The sequence below is a fragment of the Chlamydotis macqueenii genome, chromosome 19 (genome assembly GCF_036417535.1).
Source record: "Chlamydotis macqueenii isolate bChlMac1 chromosome 19, bChlMac1.mat, whole genome shotgun sequence".
Classification (NCBI taxonomy): Eukaryota; Metazoa; Chordata; class Aves; order Otidiformes; family Otididae; genus Chlamydotis; species Chlamydotis macqueenii.
Genome location: NC_141574.1, coordinates 8,946,280 through 8,967,792, shown reverse-complemented (window position 1 = coordinate 8,967,792; position 21,513 = coordinate 8,946,280). Strand labels below are relative to the sequence as shown.

The following is a 21,513-nucleotide window of genomic DNA, read 5'->3' as shown; positions in this document are numbered from 1 at the left end:
GATGGTTTGGCCTCTAAATGCAAGTTCTTATTTAAAAAGAAAAAGACATGTCTAAAAGGAAATTACCTTCTGACAGTTAGTGGACACTAAGTTGTTGAGTCAGTGAAGCACTGTTTTGCAGCTCTTTCCTGCAGATTTTACACAGCTTTATCTTTAGGACTGAGATGTGACATGTATCCCGCACCACTCCCAAAGATGGCACAAGCCCATAGCTAACTTTCAGTTCTAAACGTGTGGCTGGTGCCTAGAACACTCTGTGATGGCTCTGCTGCCACTCACCTACCTGTAAAACTTCCACTGACAGAGCATCTCAGAGGACTTCTCTTCAAGATTATGGTGGGAAAGAAACACAACAGAACCAGGTGGGGGAGAAAAAAAAAAAAAAAAAACAACACAAAATCCCAAACATTTATTGCAGCTGCCATGTACACCTTAAAAATGCTGTACAGCTCCTATCTGTGGCAGCTGCAGCCTCACCTAAACATCACAGATGAGAAGTGCTGTAGTATGTCCTCCTGGCGCTGCGATGAATTCATATTACCAGATTTTGCCAGCTGTGATAACCAAGCAGCGCCTTGCAAGGATACATCCCAGCTCAGGTTGTAGTCTGATGGACACATAGCACATGGGAGGAGGTCACATACCAGCCCGGAAACAGGCGGCAGATTACAGCAGGGTGGTTGTGTTGCCATGTAGCTTTTGTTTTAAAGCTGACCTGAGTAGTTTGAAAGTAGTGAATCACAGGAGCAGAACAGCGAGGTTAATATAAAACAGTGATCCTCATAGGCGTCTTCCTCGCACGCTATCTAACACAAACACTCCATGAGGAAATACAGCTCTGACCTTTGCCTTCTGTACTCCAAGAATCTGATAAAGCTTGTGGATAACTAAACTGCACAAGTTCTTAGATACCACCTACCTTAATGGTAGGAGAAATTCAGGCTTCTCCCTGCTACCTTTGAACTCTCTGGAGTGAAAGAGGTGACTGGGAAGGAGCATTAGCACTACGGTGCTGGGGGCAGAGCTCAAGTACTGAGGACCGTGCGTAAACCGAGGTCAGTGATGCTGCAGCAGCTCTTGTGTATTACCTTGCTGCCCTGAAACACAACACATTGCACCTGCCACCGTGCACACAAGCGTCTATTTCCTGACTGCATGAGAAACCAGGTGTTTTAATATAATTCAGGCTGTGCATCTTACAGTTTGTTGCCTGATGTAAAAATACCACAGGAATAAATCACTAAGAAAGTATCCCACTGCTGATTTTTCAGTCACTGACTTGGCTAAGGTGTTTCCTCTTCCTCTCATCTCCAGACATTAAAAAAGAGTCACCAGTAACATTAAATTGTTATTGCTCCTATTGCACAGACGGAAAGGAACGGAGCTGGAGCTGCCCACCCAAAGTGCAGTTTCACTGTAGGACTCTGCGCCTCCCTCGGATGCAGCGCTGGGAATCACGCTGTTAGGACACACTGCTGGGCCAGCGGATGGCAGCCGTCGTATTCCTGCAGGTGAGGGTTATCCAGATCGCCTCTGTCGCCGTGCTGACTGGAGTGTGGTTGGCCCCACGGGGGACCGGTAGTCCTCACACACACACAGTGACTCCCCTTCGCACCAGGCTGGTACAGCTTCCGGGGGACTCCAGTCCAGTCTCTGTTCACTCCCCCACTAAGAGTGGAAAATGAAAATAAATTACAATTCAAACCTGTGAAAATGCTTCCAGTGATTAGAGAATCCCTAGAAAAAAAAACCAAGACAATCTGGGGGAGTTAGAACTAACAGTACACTCACTGAAGTAGACTTCATTCCCAATAGCCAACATCCCCCAGTTTTCTGATACCTTTTTATTGGCTGTGCTTCAGAAACCTGCGGCTGAACCTGGTTTCACCAGTGCTGCTACACGCTCTCAGCCTTCTGGGAGCAACCAACTTCTGCTTCCCACGTTTCTATTGCTGGAAAAGGAATCATAGCCTCACGCAGCACAGCATGTCTAACGGCAAAACGCCTCTTCTGGGGATAGCTAATTGCTCACAGATAACCACACGCCGCCTTCTGTGCCATGACTGAACACAGTGATTTTGAGAACTAGAGCAAAAGGAAAAAAAAAATAAAAAAGTCTATTACTTCCGCAATGACTTCATAGTGTCTCTTTATGGGCCAAATCCTGCCTGCTCCTCTAACTACTGCATTTTTTAACCTTGTAAAAACTCCTGCACAAGAGACTGCCACCCAGCACCCAACCCCAAAGCTGCACCCAAGCTCATTTATGCGTAGAAGGGGATCCCCCAAGCTACACGGTCCTACTGGTGTCCCGAAATGAAACCTAAGCATTCCGCAATGTGGTTCATGAAATCATTTAATCTTAACACAAAATAATCCCTAACCTGAGAAAGTAGCACAACTAAATAGGCCGAGTAGGAAATGACCATTCAAAGCTCAACCTTATTTTTATGTGGTTTTAAGTAAAACTGTTGTGGCAGTAGCCTTGTGAGACAGGCTGTGGAACTGAAAAACACGAGCTAAATCCTTGGATTCCCGACAGGTGAGAAAACCTGCTTGAACACAGCACGCGGCCCTAGTGGGATTTCTGTCCTGCTCCCCCCACAACAGGAGGGGTTGCACATGTGGCAACTTCTGAAACCTGATTTTGATTCCAGTGGAAAAGAAGAATTTTTGCCTCAGAAGTAAAATTCCTAAAAGTATTCATGACTGGTATGAAACTTTATTTTTCTTTTAGCCACTGAGCAGGTCAATGAGCAAAGCTCCCCTCCGCTACCTCATGCTGGAGAACATTTTTGCTTGCCCAGTCTACCCATCTGTGGAACTCCAGACCAGGTGGAGGCTATTGGTGGTCACTGGACTGGCAGAGAAAATCTAGTGACTCCGATTCACACAGCAGCAGCGGCTCAACCTGGCACAGCACAGAACGGCACCACTGCTCCTTGCAGGTTGGCTCTGCCTCTGTCAGAAAGCACAGCCTGAGGAACACAGACAGTGCCCCCGTATTCCAGCCACGCCAGCACTCAGCACATCAGGACCAACCGACACCCTTCTGCGGAGAAGTCAGCAGACCTCACCCACAGATGGTGGCTGCAGGAGCCAGGACATCTTCCTACACCACTCCTGTGACGAGAGGCAACAGCAAAGGGCCCAAAAAAAACCCGGCAGAAATGCTCTGCTCCAAAGGGTCCAAGCGCGATGGCAGGAAGGCAGAATTTACCTCTGTCTGGAGCACCAGAACCGGCTGCCCTTAGCAGAGCTCCATTCAGAGTTGCAGGGTGGAAACTGCTGCTTCCTCTGTTCGCTTTCTGCTTTGAGCTTCTGAGCTTCCTCAATTGCAGCCTCAGCCTGCCTCAAGGCGTCTGTCGGTGCCCCATTTTCATCATAGAATCTGCCCACCAGCTTCCCTGGGAGAGAAGATGATGATCAATTAAGACCGCAATGTTTTCAGGCAAGGAAAAGAAATAGTTCTGGTGTTTTTATTTTAATTTTGTTATTTAAAGACAAAAAAAAAATAGGATCTTGCCACAGCCCAATTTTAAGACGGAATGGAGCTTACATCCCTTCCATTCCTGGATCACAGAGAACGTACCCATCCTCATAAATCCATGCAGGTCAAGCTCAGCCACAGCCTCATTAAAGATCACAAAGTCAATGGAACTTTGAGCTGCAGAACCCAAAAGTCTTTCCCGCCCATGCACCTCATTCCCCAGAATAGTTTCCCTGCACAGCTGCTCCTACAGTCTCCTGAGTCCTACTAATTTCAGTACTCACAGCGCTGGCTCCATGCCTTTTGCTCAGCAGAGACAAATAAAAGCAGGGCAGAGAGCTGCAGCTGGCAGCCCAGGCCAAGAAAACTGTTAAGCTTCGCCTTAGAAGACAGCAGACCTCCAGCTAGGTCTGATTTAGCAGCAGCTCCAGCTGATCACTGACAGTGATGACGTGTCCACCTGCAGCGCTGGTGGACGTGTCATAAACGAAATCACAGAATGGTTTGGGTTGGAAGGGACCTTAAAGACCATCCCGTTCCAACCCCCTTCCCTGGGCTGGGACACCTTCCACCAGACCAGATCACTCACAGCCCCATCCAACCTGGCCTTGAACACTTCCAGGAATGGGGCATCCACTGCCTCTCTGGGCAACCTGGGACAGTGCTCTACAACCCTCATTGTAAAAATTTTTTTCCTAATATCTAATCTAAATCTATCTCACTCTGTTTTGAAACCATCACCCCTCGTCCTGTCACAGCAGGCCCTGCTGAAGAGTCTCTCCCCATCTTTCCTGCAGCCCCCTTTAGGCACTCGGAGGCCGCTCTCAGGTCTCCCCGGAGCCTCCTCTTCTCCAGGCTGAACAGCCCCAGCTCTCAGCCTGTGCTCACAGGAGAGGTGCTCCAGCTCTCTCATCACCCGGCTCTGCACAGCGCTACATCACAGTGCCGCATCCCCCGACCTTCCACAGCCGAGCTGCAGGCCTACCCTCGCCCAGCCGCTCTCCCCTGCACGCAGGGTCACCCCGTCCAGGACCACCTACCCACGGGATCGTAGTTGTCACTGTAGAAGGAGAGCCAGCTCTGGATGGCGAGCATCTCGCCGGGCGACAGCGCCGAGACGTCGTCCACCAGCCCCGCCTGGGTGAAGTCGCCGGTGGCAAACGCTCTGGTGGCATCTCTCCCTGCGGGGCGAGCAGGCCCTTAGCATCGGCCAGGCCATGCCAGCCCCGGCCAGGCCATGCCAGACCCCACCGAGGCCCCATCCCGCCCCACCGCAGGTACCTGCCAGGCCGCTGTAGGCACCGCCGGGGCCGTAGTGCTTGCGGCCACGCTCCACGTCGAAGACGCGGCCCAGCACGGCGAGGTAAAGGCCGGGCTGGCCCGCCACCCCGCGGTACCGGGCCAGCTCGGCGGCGCTCAGCAGGCGGCCGCGGTCCGGCAGCAGCCAGAAGCGGGGATCGAACCCGCGGCCCAGCAGCCACGCGGCCCCCAGGCCCAGCAGCGCCGCCGCCGCCGCCGCGCCCCACCGCATGGGGCCGCGCCACCCGGATCACGTGCGCGCCACGAACGCGCCCGATTCCCCCTTCCTTTCACGACACTTTCCTCACCGCACGGCAGCGTGGCGGCGGCTGACGGCAGTGTGGCCAGCGCGGTGTCCGGGCTGGAGACGGGCACGGGATGACGATCTCGCTTTACGGCGAGCGTGGCGCGGCGCGGCCGCACGCGGTGCCTTTCCGGGGCGGGGCGGGATTTTGCGGCGCCGGGTGTCGCTTGGCGGCAGTGTGGCGCGGCCGCCGCCGGCCGGGAGCTGACAGGTGCGGCGGGCCGGGAAGTTGCTGACTAAGCCGGGCCGGGCCGGGCCGGGCCGGGCGGAGCCGGGGCGGCGGCGGCCGGAGGAGGAAGAAGGAGAGAAGGGGAAGCGGCTCCGCCGAGCGTCGGCACCTCCGAGGGGGTCTCATGGGGACGGCGGCGAGCCACAGCAGCGAGGAGGAGGAGGAGGGCGCCGAGGAAGGCATGGAGGGGGCGGCCGCCGCGCCTCAGCCCGGCGCTCCCTTCCCGCCCGGCGCCTCGACCAGCCCGGCGCCGCCGCTGCCCCCGGCCGAGGTGCTGCTGGAGCAGGCCCGGCTGCGGGAAGCCACGGCGCGGCTGCGGGAAGCGGCGCTGCCCGAGTCGCTGGTGTCGCGGCACCACAGCGCGCTGGTGCGCTGGCTGGAGGAGCGGCTGAGCCGCGGCGACGAGGCCGTCAGCCTGGAGCAGTTCTGCGAGGTGCTGGAGAGCATCTCCCACCTGGCAGCCTGCTCCCGAGGCGAGAGCGAGGAGGTGAGGAGGCGGCCGGGGGCGGGGGGGGATCAGGCCTCTGCCCGGGCCGGGGGGCGGCTGCCCGGGGTACGGGGGATGAAAAATAAAAGCTGCTTCCTTGAAAGATCTGCCTGCCCCAGGTGAGGGGGAGCGGGAGCAGGGCCAGCGGTGGGGCTCTCTCAACCGGGGGGGTTTTCCCTCGGTGTGGGCGCGGGGCCCGGGCAGCGTGGCCATTGGCACGGCCACGGGGACCCCGGACGCCCCTTCCTCGTCACTGGGGCACGGCCAGACCCGGGGCTTCTGCAGCAAGGTTAAAAAAGTGGCTGTTGCTACTGACAGGCAGGCTGTCAACTTACAGGTACCTTTTAAAAAAAAAATCTACCTGTTTTCAGTCATCAGGGCCAGCAACAACTTTTGAATAAAATGGTCATTTACAGGAATATTTTTGCTTTTGCTACTGGTAGTGCATCTGGTGGTAGCACAGGTAGGAAACTGTGCAAGTAATGCCTCCGAGATAGTTCTTAATGGTATCAGTAAGTCAGAGTTTACTGGACTTAATTTTACTGTTGCTTTTCAAAATCAGCAGGGAAATTGTCAAGTATCTCATTGCTATCCCATTACTTATTGTAAAGGAAGAGTTTTGGAAAACTTGTAAGAAAGTAGCGTAACAGAGGTGTCGTTCCCCCCCCCCCCCCCCCCGAGAGAAGTTCTTAACTTAATGCTTTAATGGCAGAAGAGACTCCAGTTTCCTTTCTGCAATGGGAAGGGATACGGGGAACTTAACATCTAGAATGTTTAAACTTTAGCTTTACTCTCTAGCTAGCATTTATAGAATACCCCGTTGGGAATTTCACGTTCAGTTGAGAAAGTGGTTGTGTCTGAATTTCTTGCTCGGTTCCTGAGTCTCACCAGTGACTTCCTTCTGTCTTTGTATTGCTCCTGAGTAGTAAAATAACCCGGTAAACTGTTAAATCACACATAACACTTCTTGAAATCAGTGCAGACCTGTCAGCAAGGCTACTGGAGACTGGAAGAGACGGTTTTGTTGTACAGATAGGTGTGTTTATACCAGGCTGTTTTAAGTAGCTTGCTAAAATGCTGCCTCCATTTCCAGCTCCTTTACAGGAGCCAATGAAGAACACTTCTTCATTTGTAATGACAGTAAAAGTTAAATTAGTACATCGGGGTTCTTTCTGTTCATACAAACAACTGAGCTTTGTGGGCTGCAGAAATATTTTCAGGGTTTCTGTGTCGTGGTGTAACCCCAGCTAGCAACCAAGCCCCACCCAGCTGCTCCCTCACTCCTCCCCAGAGGGATGGGGGAGAGAATCAGAGGGGTGAAAGTGGGAAAACTCATGGATTGAGTTAAAGACAGTTTAATAGGTAAAGCAAAACAAAGCAAAACAAGGAATTCATTCCCTACTTCCCGTTGGCAGGCAGGTGTTCAGCCATCTCCAGGAAAGCAGGGCTCCGTCACACGTAATGGTTGCTTGGGAAGACAAACGCCATCACTCCGAACACGCTCCCCTTCCTCCTCCTTCCCCCAGGTTTATTTGAGCACGGTGTCACACGGTGTGGGACATCCCTTTGGCCAGCTGGGGTCAGCTGTCCCGCTGTGTCCCCTCCCCGCTCCTTGTGCCCCCAGCCCAGTTCCTGGGTGGTGTGAGAGGCAGAAAAGGCCCTGACTGTGTGTGAGCGCTGCTCAGCCACAACTGAGACATCCCGATGTTACCAGCAGTGTTTTCAGCACAAATCCAAACCACAGCCCCGTGCCAGCTACGATGAAGAAGTTAAGTTAACTCTATCCCAGCCCAAACCAGCACAGTCTGTATTGCACATCCCCCTCTGCATGAAGAATATAGGTTTGGGTTTGTTGTTTTTTTTTTCCCTGCTCTTGGGAATGGGGGAAAAAACTTGTCAAAGGATTTATCATGCTACGGATATGCAGTCACATCTAGTCTGTCCTGCGAAGATGAGACGTTAGGAGTTCCGTGGAAAACCTTGATGTCATTGTTTCTGTAACTGGCACTGGGCCATGGGCCGTGGTACGTTAGATATCCAGGGTGTATTTTGCACTGATGAGAAGTTACTTTGTGGGTGGCAGGTCAATGGGTTTTTGCTTTTTGATGTTAACAGAGTCCTGCCTGACATAGGCCAAGTTTTGATCTGTCCGTGAAGTTTTGCTCTTCTCAGTGTGGGGTTTGTGAACCACAAAATGAACCTCTGTTTAAATGCAACATCTATTTTCTAGATAAACTGAACCTCCGAATCCTTTTTAATTCATTAGTGCTTCAGCAGCTATCATATCCCAATTTCCCTTGAAACATTAATGCTTCGGTTCTTCTGAGAGCAAAGTATGAAAGACAGAGTTGTCCAAAGTCACACTTCAGTTATTCTGTCATGCTCTCCAACTCCTGAGCTGCCTGCGAGATGAGGGGGTGATTTTTCCACGTGCCATGTTTCCTGGTGATCACCTTAGCTGTCGTTTCCCAGGAAAGATGTTTCTTTTAGGTTTTTTTTTCATGTTCAGGCTTGAACTGGGTAGGAAGCGTGTGGACTCCATGCTTTTATTAAGGAGCAGAATGCAGCTGAGTTGTGGTGAAGCTGTTACTGTATTTGGACCATGTCCCAACATCTCAAAAGCTCCGAGTACAAGTTTGCATATTACTTTTTGGTTTTTTTTGTTTTTTTTCTCCTTTGCTTATATCCCCAGTGCACAGGGCAGCTTGTCCGAGCAGTGAGAATTGTGTATGTTTTTTTTCAAATATAGAGTTTAAGTTATACTGAACAGTCAAAAATGAATTTTAGACTTCTAGGGTCAGTGCAATCTCCTGAGATCATAGTTTTAAAATAAAATAAAAAAATACTGTCTTGGGATGCAAAGAAATTATCTGTGGTAATCTCTCCTTACATGAAAGTGTAAGAAATTGGTTTAAAGCAGCTATCAGCAGATCCCCCTGTGTTGTTTTGTGTGTGGTTTGTTTTCACTAGTAGCATCCCAAAACTTGCTCGCTCGTTCACTTCGTATTTTAGTAATTGGAGAGTTTGACTTCAAGTATGAGGAGAAAAAAGTCACGGCATGGTATGAAACTATTAAATTGTTTTGGCAGCTGAGTTACGTTTGTTAAAATTAATCACCTCTGTAGTGTTGTCCTCAAGCAAAGGGCTTCGGTTTTTTGCTTCAGTATCTACCTGATGCCCAGCACCCATCGTCTGTACTGGCTGTGGTACCTACTGGGTGCCCAGCACTGCTCCTCTTTGCTGCTAAGAGTAATTTTTTTCAAGGTGATCGCTGTCAGGATGGGTTCAGCTGTGTGTTTAGCAGGAGTTTATAAACCTGCTCAGCTAACACTCAGCTCCGTGCTTTCATCAGCTGAAGTGCAGCCTTTCAATCCTGTTGTCTGCTGAGGACTTTGCTCTCATTTAAGTGGTGTAATTGAGCCGCGGTTAATTGGCGGGTTGTTTTGATCTAATCAGTTAGCATTATTTTGCTATAGGATAGTCCTTTTAATGGTACATCACGTTTATAAGCAGGGAGCAAACCTCGAGGTTCAAGCACAAGCTTCCCCCCGAAGAGCAGTGGTTTCTTAGCCCTGTCAGACGCGTGTGAGATGATCTGTTCTCAGAGGCCACATTCACTCCACTATGTAGTTGAACTTGAAATACCAAGTTCAGGGCTGGGAAACTGGAGTCTTGCTTGTAATCTTTTGTCAGTGCATTCCTGATTTATATGAAAAAAAAAAAACCAAAACAAAAAACCCATTCCTGAAATACTACATTTCTTTTTGGGGTACATGCAGTTAAACAGAAGTTTGTTTCAAAGTTAAATATGATTTCAAAAACATAGCTGTTTTTTAACAGTACTGTGTCACTGGATCATGAGTTTTCCGAAGTGGCTAGTTAAAAAAAAAAGTTTATGGGGTTGTTTTTGTTTTATAGGCTTACCTGAATAAAAATACCTTGTACTGTTGTTAGTACAGAGATGTGAAATGCAGAGCTGTGTGAGTTATGTTTTATACGTGCTCAACGCAACTTTTAAAATTAAAGATAGAAAAAAAATTTGTGTTAGGGTCAAAGTTAATAAAGCTGGCAGTGGTTGCCTTCCGTAAGAAAAAAAATATTTCTAACTCTCTCTGTTGTTTTCACAAATACTTTGGCAAACTATGGTATCTTGTGTAGGAGGGCGGTATATGGAGGGAAAGAGGCATTTAAAAATAGTCCGGTTCTAAGGACACTTTCTTAAAGAAAATATTTAGAGAATTTGAGTGCGTGCAGTGTGAGACGGATGCAGCAGTAATGAGTAATGGGTGGTATGGTTTTAATGGAAGAGCTTTTTTAGTGTTCTTTTGTGAGCACCGTCTTCGTAGTCACAGCTGCTGGCGAGTGGATACTGCTGATTCACTGGTACAGATGATGTGCTGTCTCTGCCGAAGCAGAACTACAGTTGACTTGTGGGAAGGCGGTGCAAATGCCTTAAAACTGGCTAAAGGCTGCAGATTTCCAGTCAGGCTATTTCCTGTTGTTGTGAATTCAATACTTTGGAAAACTGATTCTTTTGACTTTTGTTTAATGGTGTTACAATGTTTGCTGCTACAGTTTCTATGCAATACCTCCAATTTCTGCTTGAAGTAAATATGCTGAAATAAATTTTCCTTTTTTATTCCTCTTCAGGCCTTTGCACAATTTGATGCTGAAGGAGATGGCACCGTAGATGTGGAGAATATGTTGGAGGCTCTCAGGAATTCTAGTGGAGCTAATCTCCAAGGGGAGCTTAGCCATGTAATCAGGCAACTGCAAGCTTGTTCGCTAGTTCCAGGTATGAGAACAGAGTGACAAAACAAATGGTTTGCCAGGTCCTGCCCTGTATAAGGAGTGCTGCTTCAATAAATTGCGCTGATAGTGTTGCTTCTCTTAATCTTATCAAAACCGTACTCCAAGTCATTCTCGCTTCTCTAGTATCAAACAAGTGAAGTTGTTGTAAATTAAAAATTTCCCATAATTACACCCAGCTAACTTATTTTGTAAATAACCAGTATTTTCTTCTCTGTGTGACTGGGGAGCTTCCTGTCCTTGTTTGGTTTATCTCACAGACAGAAAACAGTTCCTTGCAAAATTTTGGTGAGTCCCTGACTAATGCAGTCTTGTACTACGTAACTGGAGGAATAAATCCTCCATTGAGTCTGTTTCAGGTGATGAGTCATATACTTTATTATTATTATTATTATATTGCTGGTTAGCATTTAAAATCCTGCCAAAATAGAATTCACATTTTATAGCATATAGTTTGGAAAGTGTCAGTTTCCAGAGTTTGATTTCTGGGATAAGTATCTGTTCCTGGCTTTCCTTCCAAGCTTTTGGTGGTAAGTGGCTAAGTGGGATTTGCCGTAGAGGATCAGACAAGAAGTGTTAGAATTGGCTAGTTGACAAGTCAGTGCTTACGGGGTAGTATTCCATGCATCTAAATGCACTGTGATTCAGAGTACCACGTTAAGGAGCTGAATTTCTTACAAAGTTGGTGGAAAGCATTAGGCACTTCTGTGGGAATAACCCACAATGCCAAAATGAGATGCTTGGCGTGGCTCAAGGTGAGTCATGGTTCCAATATTGACTCCCATGCTTAACTTGAATTTAACTGGTAATAAGATGTAGAAGGGGAAATGATGACCTGGTCAAGTCAGTTGTTGCCACAAAGATAGAAATAATGTCTCTTTTTTAGGTTTTATTGATATATTTTCTGAATCAAAAGAGGGTCTTGGTCTTCATGCTTCAATGATACTGAGATTCCTGCACCGGAATAGAATTTCTAGTACTGCCATCCCTTACCCAGTGTTGGAGTACTTCAACAACATCTGTACTATGCGATCATCTGTACTGAAGGATTCCTTAGATCGACTTCTCCTAAAAGAGAGAGGTATGTAATATCTTTCTGTTTTTTTTTTCAGGATGGTAGTGATAACTGTAACATGAAGATGAAATAAAAAACTTTCTTTTCTGTTTATTCTTTAACAGACGTGATTTTTGTGAAGTTGATCTCCATGCTTATGTGAGATTTAAAAAAATATTTTGAGGCACGTAAATTGATTTCCTAACTGCCTAGCAATCTGAGTAACATGCTGGGATGTTTTTCATCTTTCTCCTGACCTGTTTCAGAGCAATGGTTACTAACTTAACGATATCCTCTGTTCAGTCAAGTACCTCTACTAGTTGCTGGAAACTTGGTTTCCACGTGAAGGTGAATGTTTTCTGAAGTTGGCTGTTCAGTATTTAAAAGGAATTTATTGTTTTAGGGTGGAGGTAGTGAATCTTTTATTGTGTTTCAGATAGGACTGTCCTGGTGGCCTCCCTAAAGGGAGGGCTTCTTTTTATCACAGCTTAACTTGACATTTTCAGATCTCTGCACTTCTGTTGAAATATATCAAGTTACTTGGGGAAACAGTCTGCTTTGTCCTTTCCATAGAATGCTGAAATGAGGTTTTCTCCATCATATTTTACCTTTTAGTCTCATTTGTTTGTATTTTGGCATCATAATAATAAAGCACGGATGAGGCCGATAATGAAAGGAGGAGATAAAGTCTGTTGAACTCCAGGAAAAGTAGGTGCTTTTGTAGTGCAAGTGGTAGATTGAGATTATTGTGATTTTACCTGAAAGGAAACTCTGCTGTCTTCTAGATTCTGTCAGAAACTTCTTCAGGAGCTGTGTTTGGTGCCAACAAGTTCACTTATTTGAGATAATTATTATAAAGTTATAATAATTCTCAAAACCAAGCAAAAGCATAACGTTATGAGTGATTTATTTTCTCTGCAGAATACCCCAGTGACTTGAATGGTAATCAGGAGTCGGACAAACTGAAGTCTGTCACAAAGTGCTATACTCACATAGAAGCCTCATCCAATTCTGCTGATATTGACAAGATGACAAACGGAGAAACGACATCCTTCTGGCAGTCGGATGGCAGCGCGCGCTCCCACTGGATACGGTGAGCGACACAGCAGCATGCAGCTGAGTTTTGGGGTAGTTAGGTTTGGGGTAGTCCTTAGGTTTTACAGCCAGTGAGGTGTAATAAAAAAAAAAAAAGGCAAAATTAATGAGTGACAGGTGAATATAGTTGAAAGATGAAGTCATTTATCTCTGCGTAAAGTTTAAAGGCCTAACCAGCAAGCATTCACCTGTAAAATGCATGCATCTTCCGTGCTGACACTACCCTTGTTTTGTAGCTAAGCCTTCCAAACTGTGTTACAAGTGCGGTGGTTAGTACTTGAATAAAAGGACTTTGCCACTGTCTGGAAAGTTCCTGCTCCATGGAACAGAAATGTTTAGTGTTTTTTTTGGGTAGCAGACCTAAGAATATATACTGAAAAAAAACCCCCAAACAACAGTAATTTTGGTCATTATTGACACTACATTTTTATTCCTGAGGAATGAATTCTCAGTTGAAAAAGTGAACAATAGAAAATTCTACAGCCTTACTGTCAGAAGTGACTGTCTTTTAAGTCACTTACAAGTTTTCTAACTCGTCCACCATGATACAGGGTTGGTAACGCCTGCGAAGAGTTAGGTAATTTCCAGTGGGCTTATTTGTGTTTGTAGAAGTGGAAACTGAGTGAAGCTTAGCTAAGAGTGAAGTATTTGACTTGACTTTTCTTTGCAAGAACTGTTTTATTTTCTTTGCTTTGCAGTTTAAAGATGAAACCAGATGTTGTTTTGAGACACTTGTCCATTGCGGTGGCAGCCAACGACCAGAGTTACATGCCACAGCAAGTTACAGTGGCAGTGGGAAGGAATGCCAGCAGTCTTCAGGAGGTCCGAGATGTTCACATTCCAAGCAATATCACTGGCTACGTAACACTGTTGGAAAACGCTAACATTAGTCAGATGTGTGAGTCAATAAAGATCCCGTTGGAATATTGTTTTGTTGCTCTTTTGAAGGTGAAAGGCTGAGTAGATCGTAGAATAAAGTGTTGAAGTGTCGATCATTAGGGGAGAAACTTTTGGCCTCATTCTTGGGTCGGATAAGTTTTTTTAATTGGAGTTTAATTTCTACCCTATAAGAGAGTCTTCTCTGTCTGTAACTTGGGCTAAGGGTTGAAGTGCTGGAATGACTAAAGATGCAGTTTTAGCCTCTCAGTTTGAAGACACTGGGCAATTTTAAGATATGTGTGCTCGCAGAGTGAAAGCATATGTTGGATACTATTATCTAGCAAAAAATCAGCTTCTAGCACCTTTTTTTTTCTTTGTAGCAGAACTATGACTTTTGTAAAGCAGGTTTTATGCTAGGGATTTTTCAGCAGTGTTATTTTTAAGTCTGGTGGATCTGTGAGTGCAATATTGGAATCAATTAGAGGAAAGCTGCTCCTTCCTAAGATGATTTCAGCAGCTTCAGAAGTTTTGTCCTTTCAGTTCAAGTTTCACTAAGATGAACTTTCACTGCCACAGAAGGGAGCAACAAGGATATTGTTCCTCAAAAGTAACTAGGAGAGTGTTATCTATGCAAAATGGTGAAGAACTTACCTGAAAATATTTATGTGACTTAAAAATTTGGTTTTAGGCTTTTTAGACTATTTTTTTTTTTTTTTTAAGGCTTTACTCTTTTTCCCCGTCTTCTCCACTACCACTCCCAAGACACTTCCTTTGTATGTAGGTAAACAGGTACTGGTGAAATAATCTGTAATCTAGCTTCCACTTGGAGGGTCTCTTACTACTTTTTTCCTAATTTCTAGCCGTATAATATGTAATGGATCACATAGGCCATTCAGAGGCTGCGTTTTCCAAATCTTAGGGTGCACAGTGAAGAAACAAGTGTATAGTTGTCTATGTGTGGGAGTACTGTTTACATATCTGCTGCTATTTTTTCAAGAGGTTTTGCAGTAATTATTGTTTTGAATAGCTGGATTTTTCTAGATCTAATCCAACAGAACAAATGGGAAAAAAAAATTTCTATTTTGTGTTTTGATAGATGTGCAGATAAACATCAAGCGTTGCCTTAGTGATGGATGTGACACCAGAATCCATGGGCTCAGGGCCATCGGTTATCAAAGAGTGAAGAAGGTGGGCGTCTCTGTGTGCGATGCTTCAGCTATCTGGTACTGGTCTCTGCTGACCTCTCTGGTAACAGCTTCCATGGAAACAAATCCAGCATTTGTTCACACTATTTTACAGAACACTCAGTAAGTACCAAGCTTCCATGGTGTGTGAATTATTTAATTATTTGTTTTCTTTTTTTTTTTTTCTAAATACTTCCAGCTTCAGTAAACTAATCTGTCTTGTGTAACTGGTTTCCACTCCCTCGATTAAGGTGTTTAAACATCTTTTCAGGTATCATGCTGTTTAAAGTTTGGTATTTCTTTTATCTATTTGCACATACTAGAACTAGTATAATTCTCCTAGCTGTTGTATCTAATCCAGTTGTTAAGCCATGACTGAACTTTCAGTGAAAAGTAAGGGTTTTTTTTTACCTCCTTTGACTTGTAATTACTTTGAGAAGCCTGAAATGAATTAATTTTCTTCTTAGATTTTGTTGGTTATAAGTAGTGGACACCTTACACTTGTGAATGGAGCTGAATTTGTTTAATTTTCAACACATTTTTGCTCGTGTAATGCCTTGTCACGCATGACATGGGGATATAGTCAGGTCTGTGCAGTATCTGTGTGCAGATGTCTGCTCGTGGCGATTGGCCATTTTCTGTGTAATGTTTCCTTGTTTGACTGCCAAACACTGTTTGATGACTTGAAGGATTGGAATCCTAATAAAATCGCTACACGCCCACGTCGACTTTTATAGAGCTGAGTTAGCGTGATGCCACCATGCTGAAGAACACCCCTGTCATTAGGTTAATGAATACTGTAGGCTAAAGTCCATTAAGCCTATCCTTAATTTGAGTCATCTATGAACCCTCTTTAAAGTTTACATAACTTTTTATGTCTGAGAAAGGTTCATAGTTCCAAGCTTTACTAAAACTGAGAGCCTTCAGTCTTGCTACAGTTTAGCTATTTATTAGGAGTATAACGTGGATCCTGAGCTAATAAAGCCTAAAAAAGTGATGAAGGAGAAATCTTGGCTGAAAATATGCATTCAGGAATTACAAATTCAGTGTTTGAAATTAAAAAATGAAAACCCAAACTTTACTATTGGATAGAATGACTTTGGTGAAACCACTTAAGAATTTCTATTTTCAGGGGTTATTACATTATCTTAGGAAATCAAATAAAAATCTGAGGTAACGAGTTCCTCCCTTAGTTTCTGTAATCATTCTGAAAGAATCTGAAAGCAATTTTCCCTTTATTTATGGGCTCTTGCTCAATTCTAGAACTATTTAAAATTAAGCAATACTCAGACACTATGCTATTTCTAATGCTGTCACAGGTCTTATTCAAAACCCCTTGATTTATTTGTCTCCTCAAATCTGAGAGTATGAGGCTGAGATTCAAGATTACCTAGCCGTCATTGAACTTTCTCCACCTAGAATGCAGTGTGGTTTTTAACTTTTGAACAGATTCTCTGTGTAAATAGATCTTCTGCATTCAGAATCTATTTGTAGAGAGCTGCTTGTAAAAACCATGAAGATTCAAATGTCTAGATGATTTTAGAAGGCTGTTTTCTTGGATTCTGTCTGGTTTTCTGATGTTACATTCTGTCTTTTTACTAGGAAAGCACTGCAACACATGCCACCTCTGTCCCTAACACCAGGCTCTACGGATTTTTCAAGCTTCTTATCTCCAAATGTTTTGGAAGAAGTTGATAGCTTCCTTATAAGAATAACAAGGTGAGATTGATGTATTTTGATGTAGTAGACAAGGGTTTAGAAGAATTTGTATAGCGAACATATCTCATTTTTGCTCAGCTGCTCCTTTTTAGTATCTTGAAAAGTTCAAAGACATTAAGAAACAGGCACCTTAGATTTTTCCATGTGAGCATTATTTGTCTTTATTTGAAAACAAAATGTCCTGAGTTTTCTTTTCATACTGTTGGTTTTTTCCCTCCCCAGTTCTTGTGCTACTCCAGAGGTTGAGCTTACACTCTTGGCCTTTGCCTTAGCCAGGGGCAGTGTCGCTAAGGTGCTAAGTTCCCTTTGCACAATCACTGATCATCTGGACACTCCGTACAAGGCTTCGGCACTTATTGCCTCCATGGCAGCAGTTAGACAGAACCTGCTGTATAAATACGGTAAATGAATAATTGTTGGATCCTTTACTGTACGTACTTAAGACATTATGCAGCTTTCTGAGTGGTTTTATTTTTTTCTGCTGGGGTTCAAAATTACACAAGACAACAGCTGATACAAAGAAGATAGCCTGTGCAGCTGAGCTGCCCTAAAAGCTGATGATTAGATCAGCTTTCTGTGATCGAGGAATTGAACCAGCTGGTATCGTCTTGAGTGAGAAAACATGAACTTTGTACATAGCGGCCCCTCTATCAAGTTGGTGATAGTGTTTGTATTGTGTAAAAGACAAATGATAATTCTATTTTTCCAATGATACACTTAACTTTTTTGTATGTTTAGCCTCAGTAAGTGGTCTCTCTTGCACACATGCATGTGCACAAATTTAAGATGTGTTTTAAATGTAATTATAGTTCTTTATTTTCACTTTTATAAATTAATCTGAGTATTTCATAAGTGTAGAGCTGTGCATGGTCTGGCGTAAGGTGTAAGATTTTGCTGTATTGCCTGTACTTGTTTGATAAATCTGTATTTTCTCAGGTGTCAACTTCTGAGATGTTCATTAGTCTCTCATGAAGATTTTTTTTCCCTTTGCTTGCCTTTTAATATGTTTTGTCAGGACTTCTTGGCTTGTCCCAAAGAGTACATTATTGTATAATTATTCTATCAGTATTTACTTTCAAAAGTTTTGAAATTTATTCGATTTTTCGCAGAGTAGCTGGTGCTTTTTGCAAGAAAAGAGTGGTATTTCATGTATTGTGAATTCTGAAGTGTGCAAACAGTTGAGAAAAACATTGGTTGTCGTGGTTTTCATTGTTCTCCTGTCCATAACCAAAACTTTAGCTATGTTAGATTACCATATCTGTTATACTTGTTTCTTCCTCTTTTTTTTTTCTGTCAGCTTATAGTGCTGTAGTTTGTTTTTTCATTTGTTTTCTGTGTGAAGAACTTAAAACTGGTAAAAAATGATTTCTGTTTTATGAATCTGATAAACCTGTTACTTTTCTTATTTAGGAAAACCGTTACGACTAAGTTTGCAAGCATGTGATGTAAAGGGAAAAGAAGATAAATCAGGGCCTGAAAACCTCCTTGTAGAGCCATGGACCGGGGATGGTAAGAGCCTGGACTTAAAATTCAGAATGTTCAGCCAGACACAAAGGCTGTTAACAAGGCTATGGTGCTATTGCATATATATTTTTACGTATTTGGTGCTGCTCAGTAGTTTAATGATATGGAAGATCTATTAAAAAAACCCCAAACAAAAACCAACAACTGCCCCCTCATATGTAAATTTTGTTTTAGAACAAGGTGGATTTCTCAGGAGTCAGTTCCTTGTCAAAACAAAACAACCAAAAAAAGATTGGATTTTGGGGAGAATTATTCATATTCTATGTGGAAGTCAGCAATGAGCTGTCACGAAGAAAATTATACCAGAGTACAGTTTGTGTGTTGAAGTAATGAATCATTCGCTGCTAGTTTCCCAAATATTGATGGGGAGACATGGTGGAAATCACTGAAATTTTCACTGACTGCACGTAACTATTAGTTATCCTTTAAAGCCTGTCTTTGTTAATGCAATGTTTTTATGTACTGGGTGCAACCTAAAGAAAGAGGTTTGTGTTTCGTGACCTCCTTTTTAAGGAAATACCATCTAATCTTTTTTTAAAAAAATGTGTATGGGTTTGTGCAGTGCTACTGGTAAATGAAAGCTGTTGTGATAGAAAATCAGGCACATTCTCAGTGCTTATTTTACCCCTTTGTTTGCTTGTGTGTAGTGCTTGATTTTATTCTTTTAGTTATTTTGTGGATCATTTTCTGTTTTGTGGATCACTGTTTGGGGAGCAGTGAATTAGATCAGTGATCGGAGCCACAAGCAAAGGTAGTATTTGGGAGTTACTAATAACCTTTAGTGGGGAAACACTTGAAATTGCTGTGGGTACTGCAGCCCCAAGAGAGACGCTGGCTGGAGAGACTAGTGTGTACTCTGTGGGAGCGTATGCAAACACGATACTGTCTTTTACCTTGGAAACATTTCCTACTGAGCATTTCACTAGTAAAGCATCATGGTTTTGTTTCTCCCCTTTAGTCCACAGTCTCAATATTCTCTTTCAAACAGCTTGCGCTAGTGGTCCTTCCAACCTCATTCTGTTCCCACTGCCGCTTTAGGTTTTCTTACTGAAACTGGGAAGACCAGAGCAAGTATCATTCTTTCTACTGGAACCGAATCTTCATTTCAAGTGACACAAATTAGAATAAAGGTATGTAGTTCCTCTGTGCTTTTCAAGTAGAAGGTTTGCTGTTTTTCCCTAATCATAGAGTTTAATTTAAATTTTTTTTAAATATGAACAGAAATATTAAATTAGTCATGCAATAGTGTTATTCTGGGGTTTTACCTTTATGTAAGTCACAGGGAACTTAAGGAAATGGAGGTCTTCAATTGCTTCAGGGTACCATAAGCTTGTAGTGGAGACATTTATTTTCTATTGCTTTTGTCTGTATCTTTTAATATACTCAAACCAGTGAGCCTTGGGTGTATGGTTTCTCTCTAGAGTATGGATTTACTTGTAGGGTTCTATATACTGCACTTAATTTTTCAGCTCTGTGAGTAGCAGATTTCAAGGTGTATACCATGTGAGTTTAGATTAAATATAGGGCCTTTCAAATCTTTTTTTTTTAGGAATATTGGCATAATTTGGACACTTGGCATGATTTTACCTGATTTAAAAGCAAGATCTTGTGAATAAATCTCATGGCCAAAAAAAAAACTTCAGTGAAACTTCTGCAGCTGAATTTATTTATTTGTTTAAGGCAAAGCAGTAGATTAATTCCTGGAACAAGGATGTGTATTTCAATGTGAAGGAGAATGAAACATGAATGGACTTCTGGCAAGTAAATTCAAATTGGAGCTGAGGGGCAGCTAAGCTGTTTTGCAGTGTAGTGATACTGGGATACATAAGTTTAGTTTTTAAAACTAAAAAACTCTACAGAACTAGAATTAGAATTAACATGTGGAAGTGTGATTACTGTTAGGATGCTAGCACAGTGACAAAAGTGGCAAATATGATCCATGTACATGATCCTGGTTCAGTGAGTTAGAAAAGTTCTCATAACATTTCACTAAATGTGTTTCATTTTTCTTTAGGTTAAGAAGTGCAATTCCAGAGATGAGTTTTGTCAGTACTTGGTTGCTTTCCATATTTTTTTTTCTGTAAAGGCAACACCTTCTTTAATTGTCAGCTTTTTAATACGTTGCTTTGCATTTCTTCTTTTAGGTGCGAAGAGGGGCCATTGGGGCCCAGTGTGGGCTGGTGTTTGCTTATAACAGTGCTTCGGAAAAGTTCCATGCAGAGGAACACTTCAAAAGATTTGAAAGCTATGACAGATGGAAGCTGCGGGAATTCAAACAATTTTTAAAAAACAGGTACGGGTGGACTTTTTCTGATGAATATTTAGTATGCTGCACTTTGATGTGTTTGAGGAAACACATCTATAGTTGTTGTTTTCAGCATCTTGATTTAAAGACCTGTTTAAAAAGAGATATAACAAACTTTCTACTTGAGGTGCAGATTGCTGATAACAGAAACAATTTATAGGAAGATCCTATGTTAATTAGCGTTTATTAAATTACTCTCAAAACTGTTGTAGGAGTGAGGGGAGGTTAGGGACCATGGCTAAAAAGACTTCCTTAATTTTCTTACATTGCGTGTACTAGAGTGTGGGTACATGAAAGTTTCTGTGGTCTCTAGCTCATCTTTATAGCCATAACATGCTAAAAATATTTTGGTAGTATATGAGCAGCCTTGCAGTTTCTTAAACTTTTTCTTTACAAAGTTTGTTACTTTTTTTTATATACATAGGAGCAGTTGTTCATGTGATGAGTTGGGAGATGATGATCCTATTGGCTGGTTTGAAGTGGAAGAAGAATGGGATGAAGTTGATGTCAAAATGCAGCAGTGTAGAATTTCCCAAGTAAGAAAACATGAAAATCCATTTGCCCAGTCACAGTGAGCAGAGACTCGTCTCTGTACTTTATTGTAATGCCAGTTGAAATAAACATAACTTTTTTTTTTTTTTGTGCAAGGAGAACTCTTCTGGGTAGAGGTAAAAGTCAATGAGCTTCTAGTTAAAGGATGATTTGACTTTTGTCCTCTGAGTTTTATTCTTTTTCTCTGTACGTACACATGTATAGGTGTAGTTAAATGGTGCTTCAGGACCAAATTTAATGCAAAATTACATGATAATGTGCAGGCTAGTGGTTTTATTATTTTTAGAAATATTTCCTCATGACATGATTGTTGCTTTATTCTAGTATCTAAACAAATTAACTACTGCGTAGTTATAGCATTTATTCTTTCAAAGCCAGGTTCTTTAATGCTTGTTTTAAGGGACAAACTATAACTAAGCAGTTCCATCAGTTAGGGTGTTTTCATTGAGGAATGTGAGACTTTTATCTTTCAAGAGTGACAGAACATGGGTTGTGATTTGTAGTGCTTAAGTAGGAGACTTTGCTTTTCAGACCCTGCATTTATCTTGTTTCTGGAGTCAGCTGTTGTGTAGTTCCTCGGTCC

General features: G+C 43.4%; 2 protein-coding genes across 4 annotated transcripts in view; one reads left to right on the top strand and one right to left on the bottom strand.

Annotated features, from left to right (window-relative positions):
- Positions 1-389: 389 nt before the first annotated feature.
- CYB5D2 (cytochrome b5 domain containing 2) lies at positions 390-5,111 on the bottom strand. Of its 2 annotated transcripts, XR_015260681.1 has the most exons (5): positions 4,772-5,111; positions 4,531-4,671; positions 3,221-3,407; positions 1,841-2,085; positions 1,549-1,668 (listed from the first exon to the last, which is right to left on the bottom strand). XR_015260681.1 is itself a non-coding variant. In XM_086763427.1 (4 exons), exons 1-4 carry the CDS (start codon positions 5,019-5,021, stop codon positions 1,455-1,457), a joined length of 792 nt encoding a protein of 263 aa, XP_086619553.1. In that variant the 5' UTR covers positions 5,022-5,060; the 3' UTR covers positions 390-1,454. The 2 variants fall into 2 exon arrangements, 1 of the variants encoding a protein (XP_086619553.1); XM_086763427.1 differs by lacking the exon at positions 1,841-2,085 and having other exon boundaries at positions 390-1,668; positions 4,772-5,060.
- A 318-nt stretch (positions 5,112-5,429) lies between these two features.
- The window catches only part of ZZEF1 (zinc finger ZZ-type and EF-hand domain containing 1), a 59,900-nt gene continuing 43,816 nt past the window's right edge, over positions 5,430-21,513 (top strand). For both annotated transcript variants that reach the window (XM_086762775.1, XM_086762774.1), the window contains exons 1-12: positions 5,430-5,809; positions 10,460-10,604; positions 11,505-11,699; positions 12,594-12,765; positions 13,466-13,665; positions 14,743-14,953; positions 16,433-16,549; positions 16,772-16,950; positions 17,960-18,058; positions 19,112-19,203; positions 20,218-20,366; positions 20,803-20,914. In XM_086762775.1, coding sequence (XP_086618901.1) covers positions 5,447-5,809; positions 10,460-10,604; positions 11,505-11,699; positions 12,594-12,765; positions 13,466-13,665; positions 14,743-14,953; positions 16,433-16,549; positions 16,772-16,950; positions 17,960-18,058; positions 19,112-19,203; positions 20,218-20,366; positions 20,803-20,914 — 2,034 coding nt within the window. In that variant the 5' untranslated portion in view covers positions 5,430-5,446. The remainder of the gene's footprint in view (positions 5,810-10,459; positions 10,605-11,504; positions 11,700-12,593; positions 12,766-13,465; positions 13,666-14,742; positions 14,954-16,432; positions 16,550-16,771; positions 16,951-17,959; positions 18,059-19,111; positions 19,204-20,217; positions 20,367-20,802; positions 20,915-21,513) is intronic.

Coding starts and splice junctions, on each gene's coding strand:
- CYB5D2 (XM_086763427.1), bottom strand. CDS start 5,021: ATGCGGTGGGGCGCGGCGGCGGCGGCGGCGCTGCTGGGCCTGGGGGCC. Junction 4,672..4,771: donor TGCCTACAGCGGCCTGGCAG/GTACCTGCGGTG, acceptor CTCGCCCCGCAG/GGAGAGATGCCACCAGAGCG. Junction 3,408..4,530: donor TGACAACTACGATCCCGTGG/GTAGGTGGTCCT, acceptor CTTCTCTCCCAG/GGAAGCTGGTGGGCAGATTC.